The following is a 27,389-nucleotide window of genomic DNA, read 5'->3' on the forward strand; positions in this document are numbered from 1 at the left end:
TGCTTATTCCCTTATTTCTTTGGTTTCAGAGGTGACAATTGCGAAACGAGATTTGACTCTTATCAAGTTAAATCATATGATTTCTATATATACCACCACATGCTAAAACGATACAGAATTCGATGGTTTGGTCACTGAGTGTATTTATGTCTCGCGGAACAAAAACTATTACGAGAAGAAAAAAACATTGCCTCTCCATAACGAAGGAAAATATTTTCCTTCGTTATGGAGACGCAGTGTTTTTTTCTTCTCTGAGATAGGAACTTATCTTTTAAAATACTAGCTGTAGTCAACGTAACATAGGCTATTATAGCAGATCTTAAAGTTAGTAATTGCATAGGTACTATACTACAGGCCGGAAGGTCGCGGGTTCAAGTCCCGATGAGGTCATTGGATTTTTTTCAGTTGACCTAATCCTTCTGGCCGCACTAGGCTGCCCTGGGGTTTACTCAGCCTCTAACAGAAATGAGTACCAGGAATTAATTAAATAATTTTCCTGGGAGTAAAGCGTTGCCGGCGCGTAAGGCTGACAACCTCACCGCCATCTTTGAGCCGATTGTTTAGATAATGTGGGAACATCAACACCTCACAACCCTATGGACCTTCACGGCCTGTTACAGGGATAGCTTTACTTTTTTTTTTAGTATTTTATATATTTACTCATATTTAGTTTCATTTGATGAATTCATTTATATCATGCAACAAATGAGTTAACTTGTAACAGCGTGTTATATGGTCGTTGCATTTCTTCTGTCATCCATTCTTAGTTTGATTGGTTTTCAAACCGCTTTGTTGTTGCTTCAGTAGAATCGAAGATATGAAGTTGCCCATATCCTCACCACATGGTAAATTTGAACGGCTACTCGGAAACAGTATGGACCATTTCAAGGTGGCAGTTTAATCTGGGCACCCATCAGTGCGAGGGACACGCGGTAGCGTAGTTGGTTGAGGTATTATGCTACAAGCCGGAAGGTCGCCGGTTCAAGTCCCGATGATGTCATTGATTTTTTTTTTCATTTGATCTAATCCTTCCGCCCGCGCTATGGCCCTGGGGTCGACTCAGCCTCTTACAGAAATGAGTACCTGGAATATTCTTGGGGGTAACCCCAGTAAACAGCCCTTGTAATGGATCCGTCATGTGGCGCCTTCATCGGCGTTCTGGCGAACTCGTTTCGTCTGGCGAGGAGCGGAAACGTACCAAAGCGTATCATATATATATATAGAAATTATTTATATGAATCTCGGATAGGGAAGGTTAGTGTGGTTCATGTTTTGTAGGATTTATGCTTCATGCCACTGTCCACTTAATGTGTAGACACATTAATGGACCTAAACATAGATAATCTTTAAGTAGGAAGCTAGCTATTTAACAGCATGTGTTTTAAACTAGATGGAATCAATATAGCACTATAACTTGGCCACTGAGATTAGGGAATTGCATTTACTTTGAAGCATATGAAACATAACGTTTCCTTAACTTGAGTCAACTGAAGTTCTGAGTCTTTTGTGAGTCAGCAGCCAGTACTGTTTTAAATTAGGTTTTATTCAGTTTGCGTGAGCAGTAATCCAGATTATGTTGATTACTTACTGTAGTGCTTTCACAAAAATCTGCGGTAAGATGCATGTTCACAACTCAAATGTATGCATTCTTTACTATTTGCGACATCTGCTTGGAGAACCCGAGGAAAACCACGAACATCTCAGTCAGGGTAGACTCAGCTGAGATTGGAATTGGTTATCTGCAGAATACAAGATAAAACTTCTCATGACCCAGTTCGCTTGGTAATCACTTTTGGTCCGGGATTTCCCAAATATTGAGTACTTTTAACTGTCCCAGCATTACATTATATTTTCCTTCGAAATGACTGATGATAATTGCAAGCTGCTGCTATTATTATTATTATTATTTTGTTTATTTTTCAACATAACCTTCGCCTTTTCGTCCCTCGAATGTATGTATATATTGTATTTTAACCTAGTTCTGCGTTTGATTACACGCCTCTGTTGTTTGGAATTATATTACGTCCATTAATGCCAAAAGAACTGGAAGGCATCCAGCAGAAGTGTTCAGTCGTCTGTTTTAATCGTTTCTTTTCCCAAGCCCGTTAGAATTATAATTACGCTTTAGACCAGTTAAAATTGCACACCTTGCTTAAGAGGAGGCGTCACCTCGATGCACTATTCCGTATTCATGTTTACCTTAGCCATAAATTCTACCCTTTATCTTTCGGAAACCGTTGGTCTTCGACTTCTTACTCGGTATAGCAGGGAATTTTCTGTTTTCCCTGTCTGCTGTTATAGTAAAAATTGTCTTTATGCTAGATGCGCTCCAGCTGCTATTTTACTTGTAGGGATGTTGACGTATTTGGAACCAGGACTGTTTATTTTGTGAGCCGGGATAGCGCAGTCGGTATAGTGACTGCCTACAGGCTGGACGACCGAGGGGTCGGAGTTCTGGTCTCGGTAGGTTTAAGGATTTTCTCATATCCACATCGTCCAGACCGGTTGTGGGGCCCACCCACCCTCGTATCCAATGGGTACCTGGGGGTAAAGCGGCTGAGGCGTGAAGCTGACCACTCACCTCCAGCTAATGCCGCAATAAAATGTGGATCTATACATCCACTTCCCTATACGCCTTCGTGGCTTAGTGCTTAATTATTTAAGCACAGGGACAACTTTACCTTTTAACGTTTACTGTTTCTCTTAATAACTTTATAATTTGTACTCCTTTATTAATTATAAAATATTGTACTCGGGGTTAATGTATATGTACACACATTTTCTCACCGCATCATGTTCGGCGTGATTTCACTAATTCAGTTATTGTTATCTAAATGATAAACATTGCCTTGTTTCGTCTTTTGTCTGTCTCTTTGCTCGTGTTCTTTATAATTGGCATTTGGAGTGTCGAGCAAGCACGTAAATAAATACAGAATTGAATTGTTAATGTTACCAGCCTATGATGTGGGTCTCCCGCGAAAGCACGTTTGTTGTGGCTGTTCTTCATGATATCCCTTATTCAGTTCAGGGCAAGCAGTTAAAGTAAATTGCTCATTCTAAATTGGGCGATGATCCAAATTCGAATTTTATGTAACACCGTGGCATCAGAACCTGATGGTTAGACACCGTTAATATTTATTTCTCGTTTATTGAACGACTGACATTAACTGAAACTATGTATCTTCGAGTGACAAGATGATAGTAAATAATGAATTGAGAAGGATTTGGATGGAAACGGCCATGTCCAAATTTAAGATACTGGACCGCCTCTGTGGTCTAGTGGTCAGAGTTTCTGGTCACAGATCCAGAGGTCCGGGTTCGATTCCCGGCGCTACCAGACTTTCAGAGAAGTACTGGGTCTGGGACGTGGTACACTCAGCCTCGTGAGGATAATTGAGGAGCTATTTCAAGGAAATAGCGGCTCCGGTCTAGAGAACTGAGATTGACGGGCGTGGGGATTCATTGCGCTGACCACGTGACACTCTCTATCCGCTAAAGTTGGCACTAACTTCGCCGACAAGCGGCGGTCCCTTGGTCGGTATAGTTCGCTTGCGGAATAAAACCACGGGCTTTGTTTTTTTTTTTGTTACGGCATATTGCTTGGAAGGACTGAGTAGAATCACGAAATATCTCAGTCGCGATAGTATGTATCCCGGAACGCCGCTGATGCCGAAACCTTCATGTGGTCATAACCGTGAGCCACTTCAATCCACTTCCGATTCTCGCAAATTATCTCCATTAGGTCCATTTTAATATTATTCTTCCATCTCCTCGGTGGTCCAGGTGAACCTCTTCCGACAGCTTTCCACACCAACATCTTGTACGCACTCCTCCCCCCACCGCCACCGAATTTCACAGTTCTAATAATACTGCCACGTATTAAATCGCATCCAAATTTTATTTTAAAGTTTGGTTGGTGTTAAAGGAGATATCCTTCTATATACATAAAAACACAAGGAGTAAAGTGACAAAGGCGTGAAGATGACCACTCACCTTCATCTGGTGCCGAGGATAAGAATGGCGGAGCTATACCTCCACTCCCCCACACATCTTCATGGCATGGTGCTTAATAAGCACAGGAAAACTTTACCGTTAACGAACTGAATTTGCAGTTTCGGGTTGCCATAGCAACGAACTATCGAGCGTTGACATGTTGCATGAACGTAATTTATGCAGTAGGTCACGAACCAGCGAGCAGACTTTTGTTTCAGTTTGTCATGTCTATTATGTATTTGTAATACTTTATGTTGATGTATGAATTGTAGGGTAATATATAAAGTAGACTGTTTCGAGCAATTGTTTATTGCTGGTTATTTTTCATTATTGTTGATTATGCGTGTCATTCGTGGGCGGTGGCGTTAAATGTCGGCCTCACCGCATTATCGGATAGCTTGTAGGTCTGGGAAATAATACGAGAGAAGTATGGGATAATGGCACGGAAGTGTGTAGAACAAATAATGGGTTTCAGTTCAATTTTCAACGGATGTTGTACCATTATTACTCTGAAAATCCGAAATAAAACGTCAGTTCAGATTGGATGGTATTGCCACTAAGTTTTAGGAAGAAAAAAGTTGTAAGATTTGAGGCTTTCACGGCGGTGACTATGAAGAGAGCAGTCTTCTGGGATTTGGCACCGTGTATATATGGTGTTAACCGACGTTTCGGAGGAACGTATCGCCTCCATCTTCAGGGTGGAAGAAAAAATATAAGAAATCTGCAAGCGAAGAGACCGTGAGAACCAGTAAAAATCACAGAAGACTGCTTTCATCAAGAAAAAAGTTGTCCCTGTGTTGAACTAATTAAGCACTACTCCATGAAGGCGTATGGGGTAGTGGATTTTCTTTACCTCGGCACTGGTTGGAAGTGAATGGTCAGCTTCACGCCGCTACCGCTTTACCCACCGGTGAAAGAGCCCCCGATACCCATTGGATAGGAGGCTGGGTGTGCCCCAGGGCCTGACAACATGGAGAATAGAAAATTCTTGACCTTACCGGGACTCGAACTCCAACTCTTCGGTCGTCCAGCCCGTAGCCAGTCGATATACCCACTACGCTATCCCGGCTCCTCAAGTTTTAGTAAGAATCTAGTCGTAATTCGAGGGTGGGTTCAGGCGAGAGCCGTGTTAGTATCTTGGAATAGTCCACGACCTACTCTTCTCCGCTCTTCTTCAGTTCGCCGTAACACGTATGATCCTCTCATGTCATTGAACCATTCATGATTCATCGATAAGTACTTATCGCCGCCTTCCATCTGGTCTTTTTACACGATTTTCCTCACAAGTGTTCAGTATGCTTTTCGTGTTTCTACCATCAGGACTTCTCTTGCAGTCTTTAATAATTTCGGTAATGTAGGTACCCTAGAAATTCTAGAAGACGTCATCTCTTACCATTGCGCATTGCAGAAGAACGCAGATAACTTCTTGCGTCCGTATCTCTTTGAGGGAATTCCAAATTCTGTTCCTGCCCATCCACGATTTAAGTTCCAAAGCAATTTCATCGCACACTGCGAAGACGGGTGCTGTTTTAGCGACCTGTCTTGAGGAGCAGCTCTATAGCATGCATTGTGCTGCTGTTGGTGTGACGGGGTGGGGTGAGCGCGCGCGATCGATGCCCGGGACTCTAGCCGCGCTCGCCGCCAACCGTTATGTCTCCGGCCTCGGACGGGTCAGGGACGCCCATCCGTCGGGAATCGGGACTCGTACGGGAATAGAAGAGTCAGTAAGGGGGCAGGGCGTGAGTTGGATGCAGCAAGAACCGGTCGACCTACTATTTGATCGGCACAAAGCAACAGTTCTTATTCACGACGTTGTAGCGTTTGCAATTTAAATAGCATTTGCGTTGTGTTGAGCACTGTAATGTATCGCGTGACAGCCGTGTTTTGTTTTCTGTGGCAGTGACTGTTTTAATTTAATGAACATGAGGGACAGATTTTGGTAAATCTGTAGTCCAGAACTGATTCTTTCTATACACTGCATGCTGTTGCTATTGTTGCACTTTCTTTCTTATTGTAATATTTGAGGCTTTTATTCTTCAAGGTTTTGGTTTGGAATAAGAATTCGTCTTGAAACAGGTTTTAATGATGACGTCATACAGTGGCGAAAAGGGGTCCAAAATAATGATCAAGAGCTTCCACATGTGAATGCGGTTGTTAATTTTTTTTTTGTCACAGTTGTGGCAACATTGCTGCTTAATGTGGTGGGGAGCTTTTAATGTGTGCCGAGTTTTGAAGACAGAAGCCATGGAGCACGTTTACACTGGAGGTATCATGCTTGCTATCCGCTGTGCTTATCTGCTGTGATATCTTCTCATGAGGCGAGTGCTGAGTGGTTGCACGGATGCTGCTTGGGACTGTTATGGGGTAATTAAATCCTGCCCTCACTTGTCCTCTGCATTGTGAAGTTGACAAGAAGTGGTCACCTATAGCTGTTGGCTAATTGTCTCCATTTGAGTAGTACGAATATAAGAAATAAACCGGGCACAGTGAATAATCTACAACTTACGTCTGCCAAGTACAGTTGCCTGCGTAGATCGCTAGTAGCCGTGAACGTAATTTCTTACGCGTATGTCCTTGGAAATTCACAGGTCTTAGTTTTACGTTGTCTTATTCCATGTTTATCAGTTACGTAAGCCCTCATAAATACATATATTTTGTTTTCCTTGGCACTACAGCCCCAGTGGGCCTAGGCCTACCTCCATGAACTTCTCTGTTCACTTCGGTTTTTTTAGATCTTACACATTCGGTAGGACTTCTTGGACGGGTGATCATCTCGTCGTAAGGCCTCTACCTAAACGCACACACAAACTAAACATTCATGCCCTGAGTGGGATTCGAACCCATGATCCCTGTTTCCAAGCAAGCGAAGACAGTACATGCCTTAGACCGCTCGGCTACCGTGACCGGCCATAAATACATATAGTCGTGAAATTTATATTTGTATATTTTTGGAATCCGAGTCGTTGTGTATACTTGTACACTACATATACATTTTCGTTTCACCGTTGATGCCGACACAGATAAATTTTAATTACTTAAAATTATGCTTCCTCACGAAAATATTCTCGTAATATAGCCAGTGACGATCACAGTAGCCGTTCTCGCTCGAAAGCTGTGATCGTGGGTTCGAATCCCACTCAGGGCATGGATGTTTGGTGTGTGTATGCGTTTATTCTATGTTTGTGTTGTCCTATGTTTATGTAGCGGCCTTGTGACGGGCTGATCACTCGCCTAAGGAGTCCTGCCGTCTGTGTAAAAACATTACGAAACTGAAGAAGAGGCCAGGGCCCAAAGGGCTGTAGTCTGCAGGACCTGATGAGAGCACAGTACAGCAATGAATTCTGCAATACAACCTTATGCTTTAAGTGAAGCCTTATAGAAATCTGTACGACAAGAAACTTACATTATCATACTAGGAGGAGTCGGGATAGCTCAGTCGGTATAGCGACTGCCTACGGGCTGGACGACCGAGGGGTCGGAATTCAAGCCTCGGAACTGTAAAGAATTTTCTATTCTGGTCGTCCAGACCGTCTCTGGGGTTTACCCATCCTCCTATCCAATAGGTACCGGGGGCTTTTTTCCTTGGGGGTAAAGGGGCCGGGGCGTGAAGCTGACCACTCATATCCAGCTACTGCTGAGGTCAAGGAAATGTGAATCTGTACATCCACTCCCCCATACGTCTTCATGGCGTAGTGATTAGCTAGTTAAGCACAGGGACAACTTTACTGCATAATGAGGAGCTTCATAACTTGTACTATTCTCCAAGTATAATTAGAATGATCAAGTCAAAGAGGATGATATGGGCAGGGCATGTAGCACGAATGGGAACGAAGAGGAATGCATATAGGATATTGGTTGGAAAACCAGAAGGAAAGAAACCACTGGGAAGACCAAGAAGTAGGTGGGTGGACACTATTAAAATGCATCTTAGAGAGATAGGATGGAATGGTATGGATTGGATTGATCTGCCTTAGGATAGGGACCGCTGGAGGGCTCTTGTGGACACGGTAATGAACCTTCGTGTTCCATAAAACGCTGTGAAGTTCCTGAATGGCTGTACAATTGGCGGCCTCTGAAAAAGGGCTCAGCTCCATGAGTGAGTGAGTGAGTGACAGGGACAGTTTTACCTTTTCCTATTTATCATATCAGGAGTCGTGTTCAGAGCCGCGTTATAACGAGGGCGTACAGTAGTGGATGTCCTCATGAAAACTTAATTTTTATTATCTTACACATACTCGTCAGATTTAACATGTGATCCTTTAATCTGTTGTCCGAAGTGTGAGGTGTGAATAAGTACATGTAGCCATCTTAAGTGGCCAAGACTATACTGTGAGTATTTGAAACAATTGACAATACCGTTCAGGTAATAGTATGGGCCCTATTTAAATTTTATTTTTCCCTGTTACAGTTTGAGTCCTCATCAAATATTTATTACATTATAATATTTGAATCTGGAAAAATATTTACAACTTTAGATTAAAATGTTCTGTGCCTATTACATTGGGGCACGCGGTAGCATAGTTGGTTGAGGCACTATGCTAGAAGTCGGAAGGTCGTTGGTTCGAGTCCAGATGAGGTTATTAGAATTTCCAATTGACCTGAGCCTTCCAGCCGCGCTATGTCCCTGGGGTCGACTCATCGTCTAACAGAAATGAGTACCACGAATATTCCTGGGGGATAACGGGCGGTCTGCTGGCGCGTAAAGGCTGACAGCCTCTACGTCTCACGACCCTATGGGTCTCCACGGCCTGTTACAGGGATAGATTTACTTTTTTGCCTATTATAAAAATGAAATATTTTGGATTGACATATTAACCAGATGAACAAGTCACTTGCATCTACTTGATAACGTACACTAAAAGACTGTTCTACCACGTGGTATCGCACGGGAGACATTAGCTCCCCCCACCCCTTGATATTTAAGGAAGAGATCAAAATTGAAATGTACCGAGAATTAAAATATTTTAAAAAAATGTTATACTTTTGTCGTAAATAGTTTAAAGTAATTAGTAGAAAGAGCCGTAAACCGATTAGTTTAAGTTTTTAAGGAAATTTTCTCTCCCCCCCTCACACACAGAACTGGCCTGCCCCATCCCAGGTAAAATCCCCCACGTATGCTACTCTTTGATTCCGAGTCGTTTCTTATACTTAATTGTGTTAGTAACCAGTCAGAATTCAAGCCCCTGCTCCTTCCTTAGCCCCTGATATTTCATCCAACATTAATAGTAGCTGTGTTTGCTAAATGTTTGACTTAGAAACTGACCGTCTCTGTGGTCTAGTGGTCAGAGCTCCTGGCTACAGATCCAGAGGGCCCGGGTTCTATTCTCGGCGCTACCAGATTTTCTGAGAAGTAGTGGGTCTGGAACGGGGTCCACTCAGCCTCGTGAAGATACTTGAGGAGCTGTTTCAAGGAAATAGCGGCTCCTGTCTAGAAAATCGAGATTAACAGCCGTGGGGATCCTTTGCGCTGACCACGCGACACCCTCTATACGCTAAAGTTGGCACTAACTTCGCCGACAATCGGCGGTCGCTCGGTCGGTATAGTTAGCTTTCGGACTGGAGGCCACAGAGTTACTCGTAGTTTAGAAACTAACCGGTATGAATTTCAACAGAAACGTATTGTTTTGTGCTGAAGTGCAAATTAAGTATATATGTCCTTGTAAGAATTCCCCGGGTTATGGCATTAGGTTTGTAACTGCCATATGAATATAAAGATGGAGCCACAATTTAAAATGGACATGCTTGATACCCAGCTGTTCAGCTTGTAATGTCTCTCATAATGTGTAATGGCATGCCTTTTTACCAGCGGGCAGTTTGCTCTAACGTATGATACAACTTACTACATGGAGCAAGGTCCTTGAGAAGGGAATAGTCGGTTATCTAGTCAGATTCCCCGCCTCTTTTGAAACCCATGGGTTCATTACCATGCTTACTGGAACCTACGTACATAGCCATATTACTATTATTATATTGATACATCCCAATATTATGGTTTACTATGAGGCCTTGTTCTCTTTCACATAAATTACACCTATCCATTAAAACGTAGAACTAAATTCTTTGTTTTGAATACATAAATCAGGAAAGAAAAGAAAAAGGCATGTTAGACCGCGATATAAAGCTAAAGGTAAAGTTATCCCTGCATTTAACTAATTAAACAGTACGCCATGAAGGCGTAGGGGGAATGGGTGTATAGATCCATATTTTCTTGACCTCGGCAGTAGTTGAAGGTGAGGGGTCAGCTTTACTCTCCGATCGCTTTACCCCCGGGGAGGCTGTGTGGGCCCTAGAGCCGGTCTGGACGACATGGAGAAGAAAATTCTTGATCCTACCGGGACTCGAACTCCGACACCTCCGTTGCCCAACCCGTAGCCAGTCGCTATACCGAAGGAATTTTCATAACCCTCTGACGTTTTAGCATGCATTTGCAGCAAGTAATTTGTTAATATATATTTGCAGAAAATCTGCAGGTCAGATTGATGTACAAGCTGTTAGTTTCACCCACACATGACAGCTGATCAGTAAACTGATGAGCTGTGAATTGTATGACTGTGGTTTAATTCCTGGGGCACTTGAATATTTCTCTTCGCTACCGTTTTGAAAGAGGCTCTGAGTCTTATCCCAGCTATGCACGAAGCACTGGAGACTTCCTCCCTGGATGTACAAGACGCACAGCGTGATGTTTGTTACTTGTGTCCTTCTTGAGCTGAGGTGGGAATGCATTATGATAGAAGTCTGCGCCTCAGTAAGCCTTTATGATGTGCTTGTCACAAGAACACGCCCCTATCTTGCCCTTGGTGCTGCATTCTTTACTTAAATTATTAGTGCACATTTCTTCATTTTATAAATAATGTTTTTTTTATTGCTAGTGGGGTGGGACTAAGTCCCTTGTGCTGCGGCCACTTCTGGCCTATTGTACCAGCCCCAGATGATAGGTGAGGGTAATTGTGGAGCAATTGGTGGAATTAAGATTGGCAGGGGAAACCGAAGTACTCGGAGAAAACCTGCCCCAGCGCCACTTTGTCCAGCACAAATCCCATTTGACCAGACCCGGGATCGAATCCGGGTCGCCGCGGTGGGAAGCCAGCGACTAACCGCTTGAGCTATGGCGCGGCCCATAAATAATGATAGTTGTAAATTTTCAATAATTTAATTAATTAAATTACATATAGCTCATTAGAGAACAGAACAGGACATGTTAAACAGCTGTATATAAACATCTGTAGCCACAAGAAGTATATTTTTTAAAATTAAAGAAATTATGTCTGTGTTTATTTTACGAAGAAGTTGGCAGGAAAGAAGCAGCACTTGTATATTTTAACAGGAAGAACAAGTGGTGTATGGCTATCATTATAGCTTTAACTAGGCATATAAAAAACATTTTTATGCCAGGGATCACAAACGCGTTTCATGTCTGAACTGCTCTGCGCTGTGTAAAGATAGCTCGCAGACAAATGCCTATGAAAAAACTTAGCATGTTTGCAAGCTGTCGATTGGTATGCAGTTTTTCTAACAGAATGCTTTGAGAAGGCATCTCACATTAGGGTTTCTTTTTGAACTTGTTTGTAGTGAAATCAGCCACTGAGTGGTACATGAGTAATTGATGTGACAGAGGAGAACCAGTAACTGAAAATTTTCAGTCTCTCATGAATAAGTAACACTGCATAGTTCGGAAATTGTGATAACACCAAGTGTTATTTTTTTATTGTTAGCCAGATGGGACTAAATTCCTTGTACTGCGGCCACTTCTGATCTATTGTACCAGCCCCAGATGATAGGTGAGGGTGACTGTGGAGCAGTTGGTGGAATGAAGATTGGCAGGGGAAACCGAAGTACTCGGAGAAATCCTGCCCCAGCGCCACTTTGTCCACCACAAATCCCACTTGACCAGACCCGGGATTGACCCCGGGCCGCCGCTGTGGGAAGCCAGCGACTAACCGCTTGAGCTATGGCGCGGCCACACCAAGTTTTATATATTAAGAATATGAAATCTGAAGTGTTCCCAGTCGTGAATACTAAACTCCCGGATTTCTGAGATGCGACCCCGTGTAGTCTGGTAGATAGACCCTGAAGGTGGAGGAGGAGGTTCCTCCGAAACATTGGCACTAACCAACCAAACTATAAAGTGACATCCCATAATTCCGTATTCTAAATGTGAAGAGGTGAAAAAACAAAAACAAACTCCGTGGTTTCTGTCCGCAAGCGAACTATTCCGACCGAGTGACCGCCGCTTGTCAGCGAAGTTAGTGCCAACTTTGAAATAATATCTCCAGATCCATGAGCTAGATAATATTCTTGATTGAGCCTGAGTAGTTCATTCAGCAAAACAATGGGCAGAACCAAGAATTGATAACCAATAGGGATGAAAATGCCGCGGTCTAAGGCATGAACTCTCTTCGCTCCCTCGAACACTGGAATTATGGGTTCGAATCCCACTTACGGCACGGATGTCAGTATGCGTTTATTCTGTTTTTGTTGTTATGTGTAGGTAGCGGCCTTGCGACGGGCTGATGCCCCGTCCAGGGAGTCCTGTTGACTGTGTACAGGATTAGGAAACTGAAGAAGCGACCAAGGTTCAACAAAAGGACTGTAGAGCCATGGATGGATAGGGATAAACACGTTACAATATTTTCTCACCCTGTACGTCCTCCCATTCAATGAATACTGGGGATGAAGCAGCTGGAACATAAATCTAAGCACTCATCTCCATCAAGCGCTGACATTTAGAATATTGGGTCATGCAGCAATAGGTTAAAAAAGACATTTTGTCATGGAAAATTAATATTGAATAATCTGAAATATTAAGGTAGACAAAATGAAAACCAAGGTGCGTCCCTGTCACACAACACAGCAGAGATTGTCGTCAGCATTCGATGTAAGTTGTATCTGAAGATGAGATAAGAATAATGTCATTGTACAGTTACATACCCTGAGCAAAGCAGTCTCCGTTACTGGGCTGATGATTAAAGAATTAATTGATGGATAGAGAGATAGGATGAGATTGTATGGAGTGGATTAATCTGGTTCAGGATAGGGGCCAGTGAACACGGTAATGAACCTTCGGGTTCCATAAAATGCTGGGAAATTCTTGAGTAGCTGCAGAATTGGTGGCTCCTCCAGAAGGGCTCAGCTCCATGAGTGAGTAATAATGGTAAACTTAAAAATCACAGCCACAGAAGTTAACACAAAGCTTTTTGGACCATGGATATCTTATGATATTTGATTATGTAGCTGAATTTTATAATTATCGTGAATTACCGGAAGATGTCGTAATGTCAGAAACTCTTGAGTGTATGAGATACATTTTATATAGTTTAATGTCCATAGTTTAGCATTTCAATATTTGTTCCGTTAATCAGTTTAAATAAAATGTCTATTGGTAGCTTTAACGTAATATTTAAATCCGCGAACAACTCATCCACTTCACTCTTCACTCCCGCACTACATGTTTCGGCACAAAGGTGCCATCTTCAGGTGCTTTTTGATTTACGTTAAACTATTTCACTGCATGCCTTGCCGTCTTCATACTAAAATAACTAAAATATATGTTCATCATATATATTGATAAATATTAAATATTAAAAATATTAAAACTGTTCAGGGTGTTTTATCCCTACGTCGCATCTCAATACGCGAGTCACACCTATCCTCTTCTATCGGAGCACTCTTCCTACTTTCGTGTGTGAATTGTGCTTTGTGTTGTGTCTTGCTCCTGTGACTGCGTGTGTTATACTGCTGGGCCTGCTGGAATAAATCATGGACATAAATCAGTGCAACAGGACGCTAAAATATAACATTATCCGCGAACAATTTGATGGGTACAGTTGCTTTGATTTCGCATTGCCACACATCAGATAACCAGAGAAAAATTTGTATTCGAGAATTTTCTTAAAATTCCGGCTTCTCAAGTGGAGACAACTGAGAGGAAGTGACAAGCTTATGGGCATTTGAAAGAATTAAAAAGTTTAAGCAAGGATTAAGAATGCATACTCAGTTCTCAGTACAAAGTATGACGCGAGTTTCTTTCATTTGCACGTTTTGTTGTTTAGTAGCTTTAGCTTGCCCTGCTTCCGCTCCCTCCCGACCCCGTCTTCTGTCATGTTTTTTTTTTTGCATATTGTACAAGAATTTTGCAAGAACAAGCTAGAAGAATTGTGATGGTGCATCTGCAGCTTAATGAAATGCTGAAGTGTGGTTTACATTGTTTACTGTATCTTATTGCCAGTGAGGTCTCGGAAATCAGATGTTTATCACTGTGTTTATAATTATCTCATCTGTAAGTGATATACTGTGTTATTGTTAAATGATGGACTTCACGGAGCAAGTCTTTCTCGATGAGCCAGTTGTCACAACTCAGCTTATCTGATAGAAATTCTCCACCTTTTGTATAACCGAAAGGTTCGTTACAGTGTTCGGAAAATCCGGTTTAAATTACTAGGACCAAAATATCGATAGTAACATTTCGTGCATTGACCTTCTGTGTGTGATTGAGAAGTGACATTTCCTACACTGCAGATGTTCTGCTTATACCACGATGATTTTGTTGCCAATGTGGAGGCGAAGTCGACGTTAAGGTAGCAGAGGTTTTATGTGATGAATCTTTGCCCCATATTCTATATCAGATATAGATGAATCTCATGTTACGAGGGCTTTGTGCCTCCGTCGGTTGGTCTGGAGCACAGGGGAGAGTATATTGAATAAGCAGCCAAGAATGGGCGATCTTGCAGCATGGGGATTGGACATAGGGCTAACAGTCTGTTACTTTAAGCCAGCTTGATGCAAAATTTATCACAGTGCTTTGACATGGAGAGATTCCTTGACATGAAAATTGCTAAAGGACATGAGAGTTTGAATTTGAAGTCTTTCACATCCTGATAATTGTTGAGTTTCAACAGAGGCAAAATATGAGTTTGGGTTATGTTGGCCTAACATGACACGATGTTGTTTATGAATGTGTAAATGAAGTACTTTTGTATTTAATTAAATGTACGTCTAATTGAAAAGCGTTTTAGACGAAGTTCTCACGACGGTTACTATGAAGATTGCGTTGTAACGCTGCGTAGTTCGAAGAGGGCCCTTAGTTTCGGAGGAACATCGCCTCCATTGTCAGGGTCGAAGAGTATGCCAAGCAAATACACCAGCAGAAACCTTCGGCAGGCTCAGTTTAGGTTCCTGCTGCCTCTTGTCTTGGCTTACTGACCGCTTCTGAAGCTGGAGGTGATATATTGCCCTGAAAGGTCGGACTCTCCCTCCGAATTATAAGACGTTACACACCAGGAGACCATAACCTGTGTTTGATTACTTAATTTGAATCATACGTTTAACAGTGATGTTTAGTCTGCAGAGATTCTATGTCGATGGATGAGTTTTGAAGTTTCTATACGATGGGAGTGTATGGACTGGATCCATCTGGCTCAGGATAGGGACCAGTGGAGGGCTCTTGTGAACACGGTAATGAATCTTCGGCTTCCATAAAATGTTGGCGACGTTCTTGAGCTGAAGGACTTGCGGTTTCTCAAGAAGGACCCAGCTCCATTGAGTTAGTTTTGAGGATTCTGGATGGTTAATGGAGATTCTATGTCGATGGATGAGTTTTGAAGTTTCTATACGATGGGAGTGTATGGACTGGATCCATCTGGCTCAGGATAGGGACCAGTGGAGGGCTCTTGTGAACACGGTAATGAATCTTCGGCTTCCATAAAATGTTGGCGACGTTCTTGAGCTGAAGGACTTGCGGTTTCTCAAGAAGGACCCAGCTCCATTGAGTTAGATTTGAGGATTCTGAATAGTTAATGGAGAAAGAGAAAGGGACACTTTGTGGAATAGTTAACAGTACCTTACCGCCATTTGCAAGAAGATATTAAATAAAACAAACAAACAAACCCCATGGCCTGTAGTCCTCAAGCGAATTATACCAAACGAGCGACCGCCACTTGTCGACGAAGTTAGCGCCAACCTTAGCGGATAGAGGGTGTCGCGTAGTCAGCGAAACGAATCCCCACGGCCTTTAATTTCGGTTTTGTAGACCGGATCCGCTATTTCCATGAAACAGCTCCTCATTTATCCTCACGAAGCTGAGTGGGCCCCGTTCAGGACCCACTACTTCTCAGAAGATCTGGTAGCGCCGGGAATCGAACCCTGGATCTCTGGATCTGTAGCCAGGAACTCTGACCACTGCCTATGAGAGGCGGTGGTAGCATTGCAAAATGAACCACAGACCACTGGCCATCCACATTTTGAATCACGGTGAAATGTGTACCAGACTCATTTGTGAATGTTTGTGACGAAGTGAATAGAGATCGCGGTACTTTACCCTGGAGTGTACACAAAGAAGTGAAAGGCGGAGAGGAGTGTAAATTGGATTGAAAGTTTATTGTGTGAGTAAACCTCTAACTGCCTGCTATCATTAGCTGATATGGCGTATCCTGTAATGTGGCAGTAAAGTGGATAGCAAATAAGGAAACTGAGCCACTTGACAGGTTTATAGCTAGCTATAGTGATAAAATACTCACTTAGCTAATTTGGTGTCTCTTAGATGGGGTGAGGATTGCAGAAATGTCTGTAAAGGTTTGGCAGGCTACCTGTAAGTTTAAATAAAATGGTATAACCAACAAGATGTTCTGGCAAGAATTAATCCCTTACTTTCCTTTTATATGACACTGACCGAATAGAAAAAGAAACAAATATGGGGGGGGGGGGTTTGGATACACAGACTCACACAGCAAGGTGAGCAAATAAGCCCTCTTTTCAAAATAAGGAAATTAGGCTAAAACGGCCAAGAAAAGATTGTTTTGAAATATTAAATATCTATTTAATTAAAATATATTGTGTGGAATGGTCCAATAATTAATGAGTGAAGAATTATAAAATATTTGGAAGGAAACAACTGTGGACTAGTTTGAGGTATGATCCTGGCATTTGTCTGGAAGGCTTGGCCTCATCGCCATCTGTGAGCCGATTGTCTAGAAAATTTGGGACCCTCGACATCTCACAACCCTATGGGCCTCCATGGCCTGTTACAAGGATAACTTTACCTTTTTACTACCCATTGTTTTGTATGGATTAAAACATTTGAGGCCTAAACAAAGTGTTGATGCATTATGGAATATAGTACCTTCTTCACTCATGGTGCTCGAGAATTACATATGCAGAAATGGAAAGGTATATTTCAGATGTTCTAGCTGCTCCATATAAGGAGCAGAAGGGAAAACTGTAGCAAGCTCACTAGGCGAACAGGAAATGTTTGTCTTCTAGAAGAAGAGTTTGATAGTTCTTCATGTTTTTTTAATATTATCTCAGTAAGATTTATTTTGTGAAAAGAAATTCTGTTTTATAAGACTTGCGGTTTCCGATATAATTAAGCGTGGAAGCAAACATACCAGAGTCGGTATATTGTGGGTTATTTCCGAACCTGCTTTCCTCTGGGACATGCTGGAGAAGTATGCGTATTTGTGCATTACACTTTTGTCGCTGATCGATATGAGAAATGGGGGAAACATACAGAGAAATAACCAGGACCAAATAAAAGAAAATAACCAGGATTTAAACCAGTGCTGTCTGTTTACAATTTTTATTTTCGGGGATGAATTAGATTTCTGTAATACATATACCAAGTGTCAGCATTAATCCCATTTGAAAGTTCTTGAAAAAGACTTGGTGGTTGGTCAGAATACTCCATGAATATGTGTAATTAATATAAATTAACTGTAACATTAATAACTTGATTTTAAAAATGCATTACAACTTTACTGGAGTCATTCCTTTGTGAACCAATGGAATGGCCTTGGTGAGATCAGAAATTCTTAAATTGTAGTTACACCATTTTCTTGTATATCTACACTGAATATTGTGATGTAGCAATTAATGTTCCTTCTTCATTCAGAATTTTTGGACTTTGTCCATCGTCCGATATTCTAAAAACTAGAAACACAACGTTTTAGAAACTGGATCTGTTCCATCCTCAGTTGAAGGAGTAGACACATACTCCGTGATTGAGGTTAATTCTTTCTAAGGGACCCAACAGGGTAGGAGTCTCCCCCTCACCTGAGGATGGAAACAAATCCAGTTTCTACTACGTTGTGTTCTCTAGGTTTGGGGATACAGGATGATGAGCAAAGTCCAAAAACCCAGCAATTCTGCATGTTATACACCATCATCAAAACCCCATTCCTGCGTCATATTCAGGAGATCCCAGAGTGGAATCTTGATGACTGCTTTTTGTAATTCCAGTGTATCATTCATAATTATATATATTACAAGCAGTTATATAATATTTGCAGTTAAGTACTGCTAAAATCAAGAAATTAAAAAATTGTGCAGCTCCTTGATGTGAATGGTCAGTACCCCCGTGATGCTCTCCACTAATCAGTTGTAGTAACAGCTGTTGTTATGTTTACACTTTCGCAAGGTGCTAAATGTGCCTGAACCGAAAAGCCAGTACTTCAGATTTTCTCTGTTGATGTATGCAGCCTTAGATACATAGCAGTAGTTGAATATACAGTGGTTAAAATAACTTTTAGTTTCCTCCTGTTGGTACTTCATTTTGATGTTTCATATATTTACTGTGACCTAATAGAGATTAAACATGTGAAAATGTATTGTAAAGGGGTGAGGATCGGTGAGGAGTGTCAGAGATCGTAATCTGTTTTAAGGTAATACCATAGCATATGCATGAAGAAACCAGACTAAAATAAAGTCAGGACAGCTGCCAGGAAAGAGGCGTTGAACTTACGGCCTCCAAATTGTGCCTGTTGCTTGTTCCAGTTGTGGGGAGTTACACTCTTTTTGTAAGGTTTATAGTTCAGGGTGACCAGAATTTGGGAACTGTCATCTAGGATACTTATTGGTTATACTGAGAATATAGATCATTTGGACTATTTTTAATTTCCAGAGATTCTTGAAGAGTTATATCTTCTCGGATATAATATTGTGTATCCTTTTGAAAATCATCCAATGTTTCAGAGGAATATGTCTCCCCCATCTTCATGAAGAATAACCCAAGCAAGAAAGCAGCATGAAGCAGGTTGAAAGCTCTGTTTGGCTTTGATCCTGAAGGTGGAGACAACATGTTCCACTGAAATGTTAGTTGATTTTCCACGAACTACATAACATTATATCCAAGAAGATAGAACTCTTCATAATCACCACTGTGAGAACCCCAAACCCTAAAATTTCATTGAATACGAAAGTATGTCTTGACATTGGACGCTTGAAAGACTACCTCAGAATGTAATTTGTGTAACTTTTATCGATAATTCCCAACCTCCTATACAGTGGTTACCGGGGGCTCTTTCCCGGAAGCTAAAGCAGCTGGAGACTGAAGCTGACCACTGACCTCTAACTACTGCCGAAGTCAAGAAAATGTGGATCTGTATGTCCTCCCCTCATACGCCTTCATGGCATAGAGCTTAATTAATTAAGCACAGGACAAATTTATTGTTAATTAGCTCTAGTGGCTGGTTTCATTAGAACTTCAGTTTTTTCTTAATTCATGTAGGTGATGACAGAACTTTTGGTAAAACCAGTGGACCGATGTGACTCGAAATTAAATTTTGTCAGTAAATGTAGCACTGTGATGTTAGGCAGATAGAAGTGCATACAGCTGAGCCGTTAATACCTGATCCTAGCCCATTTGAGGTTGAAAGTGCTATTGCAAAATTGAAACGGTATAAATCGCCAGGTCGTTATCAAATTCCGGAAGAACTTATTCATGCAGGAGGCGAAATATTACATTCTAAGATCCATAAGGTAATTAATTCTATTTCGCATAAGGAGAAATTGCCTGATCAGTGGAAGGAGTCTATTATTATACCAATTCGCAAGAAGGACTATGAAACTGACTGCAATAAATATCAAAGGATATCACTGCTATCAACTTTATACAAAATATTATCCAATATTCTTCTCTTAAGGTTAAGTCCATATATAGATGAAATTATTGGGTATCATCAGTGTGGGTTTTGACGTAAGAGATCAATTACAGATTAGATCTTTTGCATTCATCAGATATTGGAGAGAAAATGGGAGTATGATGAGACAGTACATCAGCTATTTGTAGACTTCAAGAAAGCCTATGATTCAGTTAGGGGGAAGTGTTGTACAATATTCTCATAGAGTTTGGAGTACCCATGAAACTAGTAAGGCTGATTAAAATGTGTTTAAATAAAACGTATCATAAAGTCCGTATAGGTAAACATTTGACTGATAATTTCTCTATCCAGAATTGTTTGATATAAGGAGATGCTTTATCGCCATTGCTTTACAACTTTGCTTTAGAATATGCAATTAGGAAGGTCCAGGAAAACCAGATGGGACTGAAATTAAATGGGACACATCATCTGTTGGTCTATGCTGATGATATGAATCTACTGGGTGATAATGTAGATACCATAAGAAACACGCAGACTTCAATTTACCTTAGTAAGGAGTTTGGCCTAGAAGTAAACACAGAGAAAACTAAGTATATGTTGCTGTCTCATCACCAAAATGCATGGCAAAATCATAACATAAAGATAGTTGACAGATGTTTTGAAAATGTGGCACAGTTCAGATATTTGGGAACGATGATAACAAATGAAAACCTAATTCAGGAGGAAATTAAGAGGGGATTGAACTTGGATAATTTCTGTCCAGAACCTTTTGTCTTCTCGTCTGCTGTCCAAAAACTATAATTTTGCCCGTGGTTCTGTATGGGTATGAAACTTGGTCTCTGTCATTAAGGAAGGAACATAGACTGAGGGTGTTTGAGAACAGGGTGTTAAGGAGAATATTTGGACTGAAGAGAGATGAAGTGACAGGAGATTGGAGAAAACTGCATAATGAAGAGCCTCATAACTTGTACTCTTCTCCAAGTATAATTAGAATGATCAAGTCAAGGAGGATGAGGTGGGCATGTAGCATAAATGGGGGGAAGAGGAACTCTTGAGTAGCTGGAAAATTGGCAGCTTATCAAGAAGGGCTCAGCTCCATGAGTGAGTGAATGTAGCTCTGTTGTGATCTCAAAATTTTCTTTAGGTAGCAGCAGAGACTGGAAGATTAGAATTAGAAGAATATAGTAATAATTCAATATTTTTATGTCATATCCACATTTTTATTGCCACAATACAGTCAGTTATTAAAAATTAAGTTATTCCTAATTACACAAGTCTATAAGGTGTAAAAGCTCCATCATTGAATATGTTAAAGAGTGTGAAACAAGGCTTTATAATGTTTTAAATCAGGTACTTGTCACTTCAGTGTAATACAAATGAAAGTACCTGCTGGCCCCACTTGAGAATCTCTACTAAACGGTATACAGTTATACATTATGATCTCTGACTGTGGTGTTTACGTTTGCAGAGTGGACTTTGTGCAGCGACAGAAATGGAATCTTCTCGTGGTGGCAGCATCCGTATTCAACACCTAACAGCCGCATCCAGTTCCCCTGCAGATGGCAGATCGCGTTTTCCAAAACTGGATGAATGTGCCCATTTTCACTACGAACAAGTTGAACTGGGGCCCTTTCAGGTACAAATACTTCTGTGTCATGGCTAGTAATATGGGAATCTGGTTAACGGATGAATGGAATAATGCATAAATAGATGGAATGATGGATAAGTGATGAATACTGGATTCTATCATAATGCAGCACTGAATAAAACAACCATCTCACATGTGATATGCTTTTACAGGTCTGTCTGTATGATGAGGAACTTAAGCCACTAGCATATGAAGACTCAGAGAACAAGTGGTGGCACGTGGCTGTCACTTCACAGGGGAAAACTTGGGTGCTGAGAAGATCATATGAGAACTTCCGTATGCTGGATAAACAACTTCATCGCTGCATCTATGACCGCAAGTTTTCTGGACTTCAGGAACTTCCACCAGAGGATAATATCCCAGGAGACAAACAAGAGGTGAGTGGGATGATGTTATGAAACATATTGTTGATTCCAAAAAATAAAACAGGATATAACACACTTGAAACATCCATTCTGTGTGAAACATTATTAGGTATTAATGGCGAGACACAGGTTTTTAAGTGATTACTGAATGTGCTGATTGCTTATGACTTGTAAGTGCTATACCACTCTTGCTAAACTACACACTCTACAAATCACAATAGCACACACGATGGTAGCTGCCTCTAATGATGGAGATCCCTCTGCACTTGTACTTAACAGATGTTCACCAACTGCAACTGCTGAATCACGCTAACTACTAACTGCTGGCTTGTGACTTGCTTGTGATTCTTATTGTATAACCTCAGCATAGACCACATAGAAAAAAAGGCACTGCACATAGTTCTTCTCTTGCTGTGTGCATTTCTATTGCCATGGGAGTATGTTTACCAGGCTGTTGCCTAGCAGTGGCTTTTTCTTCTGGCTCTGCTGGACCTCCTTTTAGGCTATAACATTCTTACTAAGCTACATACTCTACAAATCACAATAGCACACACGATGGTAGCTGCCTCTAATGATAGAGATCCCTCTGCACCTGTACTTAACAGTTGTTCACCAACTGCAACTGCTGAATCACACCTAACTACTAACTGCTGGCTTGTGACTTGCTTGTGATTCTTATTATATAACCTCAGCATAGGCCACATAGAAAAAAAGGCACTGCACATAGTTCTTCTCTTGCTGTGTGCATTTCTATTGCCATGGGAGTATGTTTACCAGGCTGTTGCCTAGCAGTGGCTTTTTCTTCTGGCTCTGCTGGACCTCCTTTTAGGCTATAACATTCTTACTAAGCTACATACTCTACAAATCACAATAGCACACACGATGGTAGCTGCCTCTAATGATAGAGATCCCTCTGCACCTGTACTTAACAGTTGTTCACCAACTGCAACTGCTGAATCACGCTAACTACTAACTGCTGGCTTGTGACTTGCTTGTGATTCTTATTGTATAACCTCAGCATAGGCCACATAGAAAAAAAAGGCACTGCACATAGTTCATATCTTGCTGTGTGCATTTCTATTGCCATGGGAGCATGTTTACCAGGCTGTTACCTAGCAGTGGCTTTTTCTTCTGGCTCTGCTGGTCCTCCTTTTAGGTGATTTGGTGAATATTTAATTGGCGAGAATGTTAGATTAGCCATATAGCAGCTATATGGCATCAGGCTTCAAGTAGATTTCATATTAATGAATGATAATTTTGCACTTGGTCCTTTCAAGAAGTAAATAAAGCTTTCGGTTTATCATCATTATTTTATTTGTTCTTTTCTGTTTCTAATCATATTTTTCATATGGAATAATAAGTAAAGAGTGTTATGATATCACGTTTCTTATAAAATTGTCATATACAGAATTACTGGGTTTTAGGACTTTTTCCGTCATCCGGAATTCTAGGTAATAGAGGACACGACGTTTCTGAAACTGTATCTCTTTCCATCTTCAGGTGAGAAGGGAAGACACCTACTCAGTTGGGCCCCTCAGAAAGAGCTAATCTCAATCACTGTACCCAGCTGAGTAGGCGTCTTCCTTTCTCACCTGAAGACCGAAACAAATCCAGTTTATGAAATGTCGTGTCCTCTAATACCTAGAATTCCGGACGATGGAGAAGGTCAAAAAACCCAGTAATTCTGCGTGTCATCCACCACCGTCAGAACCCTGTAGAATCTAAAGAAATATATGTAACATGTTGTAATTTTAGCCTGATGAAGGCAGAATGTTAAAAAATATGTAATTAACTGAGTTATACTAGTATATCTGTTTGTACAGATGGCCTATCTCATATATTACTAATAAAAAATATAATATGATGCCCTGGTACACCATTTAATTACAAGGTACTTTTTTAAGAATTTGTTCAGTATCTGATGAATGTAGAAATTGTGATCAGTAGCTGATCTGTTATGTCGAAATCCACATTGGTGAACCATGATTATTTTGTGTACATATGGAGTTAACACTGAGGGAAGAATGTTGGATTAATTTTGCATGAAGTTGATGAAGTATTATGCCTTGATAATTATTACAGCCAGTTCTGTTAGCCTTCTTGTAAACAGGTGCAGTGACAGACTTACAGCAAAGTGTCACCATTGCTTAAATGGGGAGCATTCCCTTTCTGGGCCCATTCAATTCACATTTGCCCAGTAATACCAAAGTATTGCTTTGTGGAACTAACAAATTTCTGATAACAGATGTCTTCTGGGTCAGGAACCACAGCGTGATAGTACAGTTTCATAACACAGGAAGACTGAATTTGACCACATCCTGCCGTGATGCTGTGTTTATCATTTGGTATTATAAGGTGGAGCTGTATGAGCCTACAGCATGAATAGCAGTAGGCATACACTTCTTGTGATGTGAAAATATTGAAATCGTAGCTTAGCGATTATATTGGCTTAAAGATTTTTTTTATGGAGGTCAAATGAAATGTATGAATGTATGAGGGGTAGGCCTCCTCGGCCCTTACACCGCAACCTACAGTGGTCTCTTGTGTAAATACATATTATTAAGGATGGCCCAAGATGTGAAAACCAGGTATGAGAATGTATTTTTCTTTTGATATGATGCTAATTGGGTCCGCTTTCGCCATGACATCACATGACTTGTAGTGTTAATTGAAGTGGTGGCCCCCAGATATGGGATGGTAGCTGCAAATGTATTGCATAAGCAGTAGTGGACAGCTGACAAGGAGTGATCCTCTAGAATATGGGTTGGGTGGGGGAGATTAACATCTCACCATAAGAACAGCTGCCACACTATGAAATGTTGCACAGTCTTGTACTTGATCTTTGTAATTTGTAAGCTGAACATACATCATAAGAATGATCAAAGCATGGAGAGTGAGACTGGCACGACATGTAGCATTCATTGGGAGAGCTGAGAAATGGTTACAAAATTTTGATTGGAAAACCTGAAGGGAAGACCTGTACCAGTATTTGGGAGGATGATATTGAATGAGCAGCAAAAAGAAATGGGGTGGCAGATTGTGGATTGGATGTGCTTGAGCCAGGGTGAGGACCAATGATGGCCTTCTGTAGACAAGATGAACCTTCAGGTCGCATAAAGTATGGGAACTTCTTGAATAGCTGAGCAACTTCTGGGTTTTCAAGCAAGACTCTTGTCCATAGAATTAGTTGTGTATGTAGGTAGTTAAGGTTGGCTTGAGATGTGAAAATAAGGTACTAGAATGTATTTTCCTTTTTTGGTATCATGTAGTTTTATTGTTTACAGTACTTATCAGTCCATTTCATTGGGGTTAACATTTCACTTCTCAACCATCACTACATGATTTGATTTAATATTGGTACATTTTTAAAAGTCATACATTTTGACATGAATTAATCCAAGTCAGATAAAAGACTAAAAATAGCCATGTTCCTTTCAGGAGAGCGTACGTGGCTTGTTGACAGAATATCTGAGCCGCTTCTCCCAGATAGCTGGCAATCTAATCAACTGTGGCCCAGTGTTGAACTGGCTGGAATTGGACAATCGAGGGCGCCGGATTCTGGTTCCAGACGGAGACAATTGTCCCATAAATACTCCTGCTGTTGCTGCAGCATATTCAGTCAAAAGATACACAGCTCAGGCTGGGGATGAGATTTCATTTGAGGCAAGTTCCAGGTTCTTTGTGTTTGTCGTCTGGCCTCTACAGATATTTTTTCAATTCTGTGTGTCAGGAGGGCTTAAATTGAACTCATTTCAATAATGATATTGTTATGGTTGCATATCTGCATACAGGCAATCAGTCTACCTTATTTCTAATCTCACGGTAGATTACAGCTAATACTGCTCGATATATTTTCCGTACCAGCTTCACTGTGGCCCAAAACTGAATTTGGATACATTTCAGGAAAGACTGCTAATTTTAAACTGTTTGTGAATCTGTTAGTACAGCATATATTTTTGGCATACATACAGATGGGAAGATACACGACAGATAGGCACTCTGCACCTCTCTGGATATGCCTACAAATTGCAGTGAAAGATAAAGTGTTCTTGGGGAATCGTAAGGTAAAGTTGTCCCTGTGCTTAACTAATTAAGCACTATGCCATGAAGGTGTATGGGGGAGTGGATGTATAGATCTGAATTTTCTTGACCTCGGTATTAGCTGGAGGTGAGTGGTCAGCTTCACGCCCCTGCTGCTTTACCCCTGGGAAAAGAGCCCCCTGTACCCATTGGATAGGAGGCTGGGTGGGCCTGAGCTGCTCAGGACAACTTGAAGAAGAGAGAATTCTTGACACTACCAGGGCTCAAACTTCAACCCCTCAGTCGTCCAGCCCGTAGCTAGTCGCTATACCAACTACACTATCCCAGATGGAATGTGTGAAAATGGAATTAGAATTCAGTGTTTCAGAGATGTGTTCTTCTCTTAAGTGTTGGATGCTGCAAAATCCATGGTTTCAGTCTGCAAGTAAACTATACTGACCAAGCAACTGCCGCTTGTTGGCAAAGTTAGTGCCAGATTTAGCGGATGGAGGGTGTCACGTGGTCAGTGAAATGAATCCCCATGCCATTAATTTCGGTTTTCTAGACCGGAGCCACTATTTGCTTGAAATAGCTCCTCAGTTATCCTCAGGAGGCAGAATGGATCCCATTCCAGACCCACTACTTCTCAGAAATTTTGGTAGTGCCGGGAATTGAACCCGGAACTCTGGATCTGTAGCCAGGAACTCTGACCACTAGACCTCAGAGGTGGTCATGTCCGTCCTCACATGACAGATTTCCCGTAGTCAAGTAAGGCAAGTTGTAGTTTAACCTCTTGTTATTGTAAATATTAAGCAGACTTCAACGTAGTATTTTTACTTATATTTTTCCTTGTATATGAGTTATATTATCATAATTGTATGCCACAATGGGTAGATGAAGTGAAAATGAAGCCAGACCAGTGTCTTACATAGATTTTTAGGGATAACAACTTGCACTGAACATTGCAGTCTGGTGGGTTGCACTCTTTCATAATCAGTAGGTTCCAAGTCTCGGCCCTGACTGAATTGTTGTTGTTTTCCTCAATCCCTCCATCCAGATGCCAGGATAATACCTCAAATTAGGCCATGGCCACTTCTTTCCCCAGTCATTTAACAATTTGATGCAGTCTTAACTAGTGAAAATACCATTAAATATACCATAAATGCCGTGACCCACCCCCAATTTAATATTCCTCTATTTAGTTTTCTCTCTTATAAGGTTTCAAATGTGGGGTTGTATGTGTTGATGTGTGTATCATTCATATGTAAGTTAAGTTCACCAATTCTATAAGTGTGATATCTCACTATTTGAGATCATATAGCACCACATACACCCAGTCCTCTTTATAAAAGCAGAATTAGTTACACAGAATGCTCATAATCTCTGCCTACACAAACTAAGCAACAACATAGCCAGCCCAACAGCATGGTAAAATCTGCAATTCACTGTAACATACATAATTATAAGAAGTAAGCTAACATACAAAACATTAAA

The 27,389-nt window shown here is 41.1% G+C and overlaps 1 protein-coding gene across 2 annotated transcripts in view; it reads left to right on the forward strand.

The window, feature by feature from the left end:
- Positions 1 to 27,389, forward strand: part of LOC111861774 (GTPase-activating protein CdGAPr) — a 182,413-nt gene that overhangs the window by 120,267 nt on the left and 34,757 nt on the right. The window contains exons 1-4 of one of the 2 annotated variants that reach the window (XM_033750454.1): positions 6,307 to 6,357; positions 21,331 to 21,498; positions 21,663 to 21,887; positions 25,314 to 25,538. In XM_033750454.1, the coding sequence (XP_033606345.1) occupies positions 6,307 to 6,357; positions 21,331 to 21,498; positions 21,663 to 21,887; positions 25,314 to 25,538 (669 nt within the window). Of the gene's footprint in view, positions 1 to 6,306; positions 6,358 to 21,330; positions 21,499 to 21,662; positions 21,888 to 25,313; positions 25,539 to 27,389 lie in introns of those variants that run through there. The other variant, XM_023846615.2, reaches the window with a different exon arrangement.

Source organism: Cryptotermes secundus, unplaced genomic scaffold (genome assembly GCF_002891405.2).
Source record: "Cryptotermes secundus unplaced genomic scaffold, Csec_1.0 scaffold413, whole genome shotgun sequence".
NCBI classification, from domain to species: Eukaryota; Metazoa; Arthropoda; class Insecta; order Blattodea; family Kalotermitidae; genus Cryptotermes; species Cryptotermes secundus.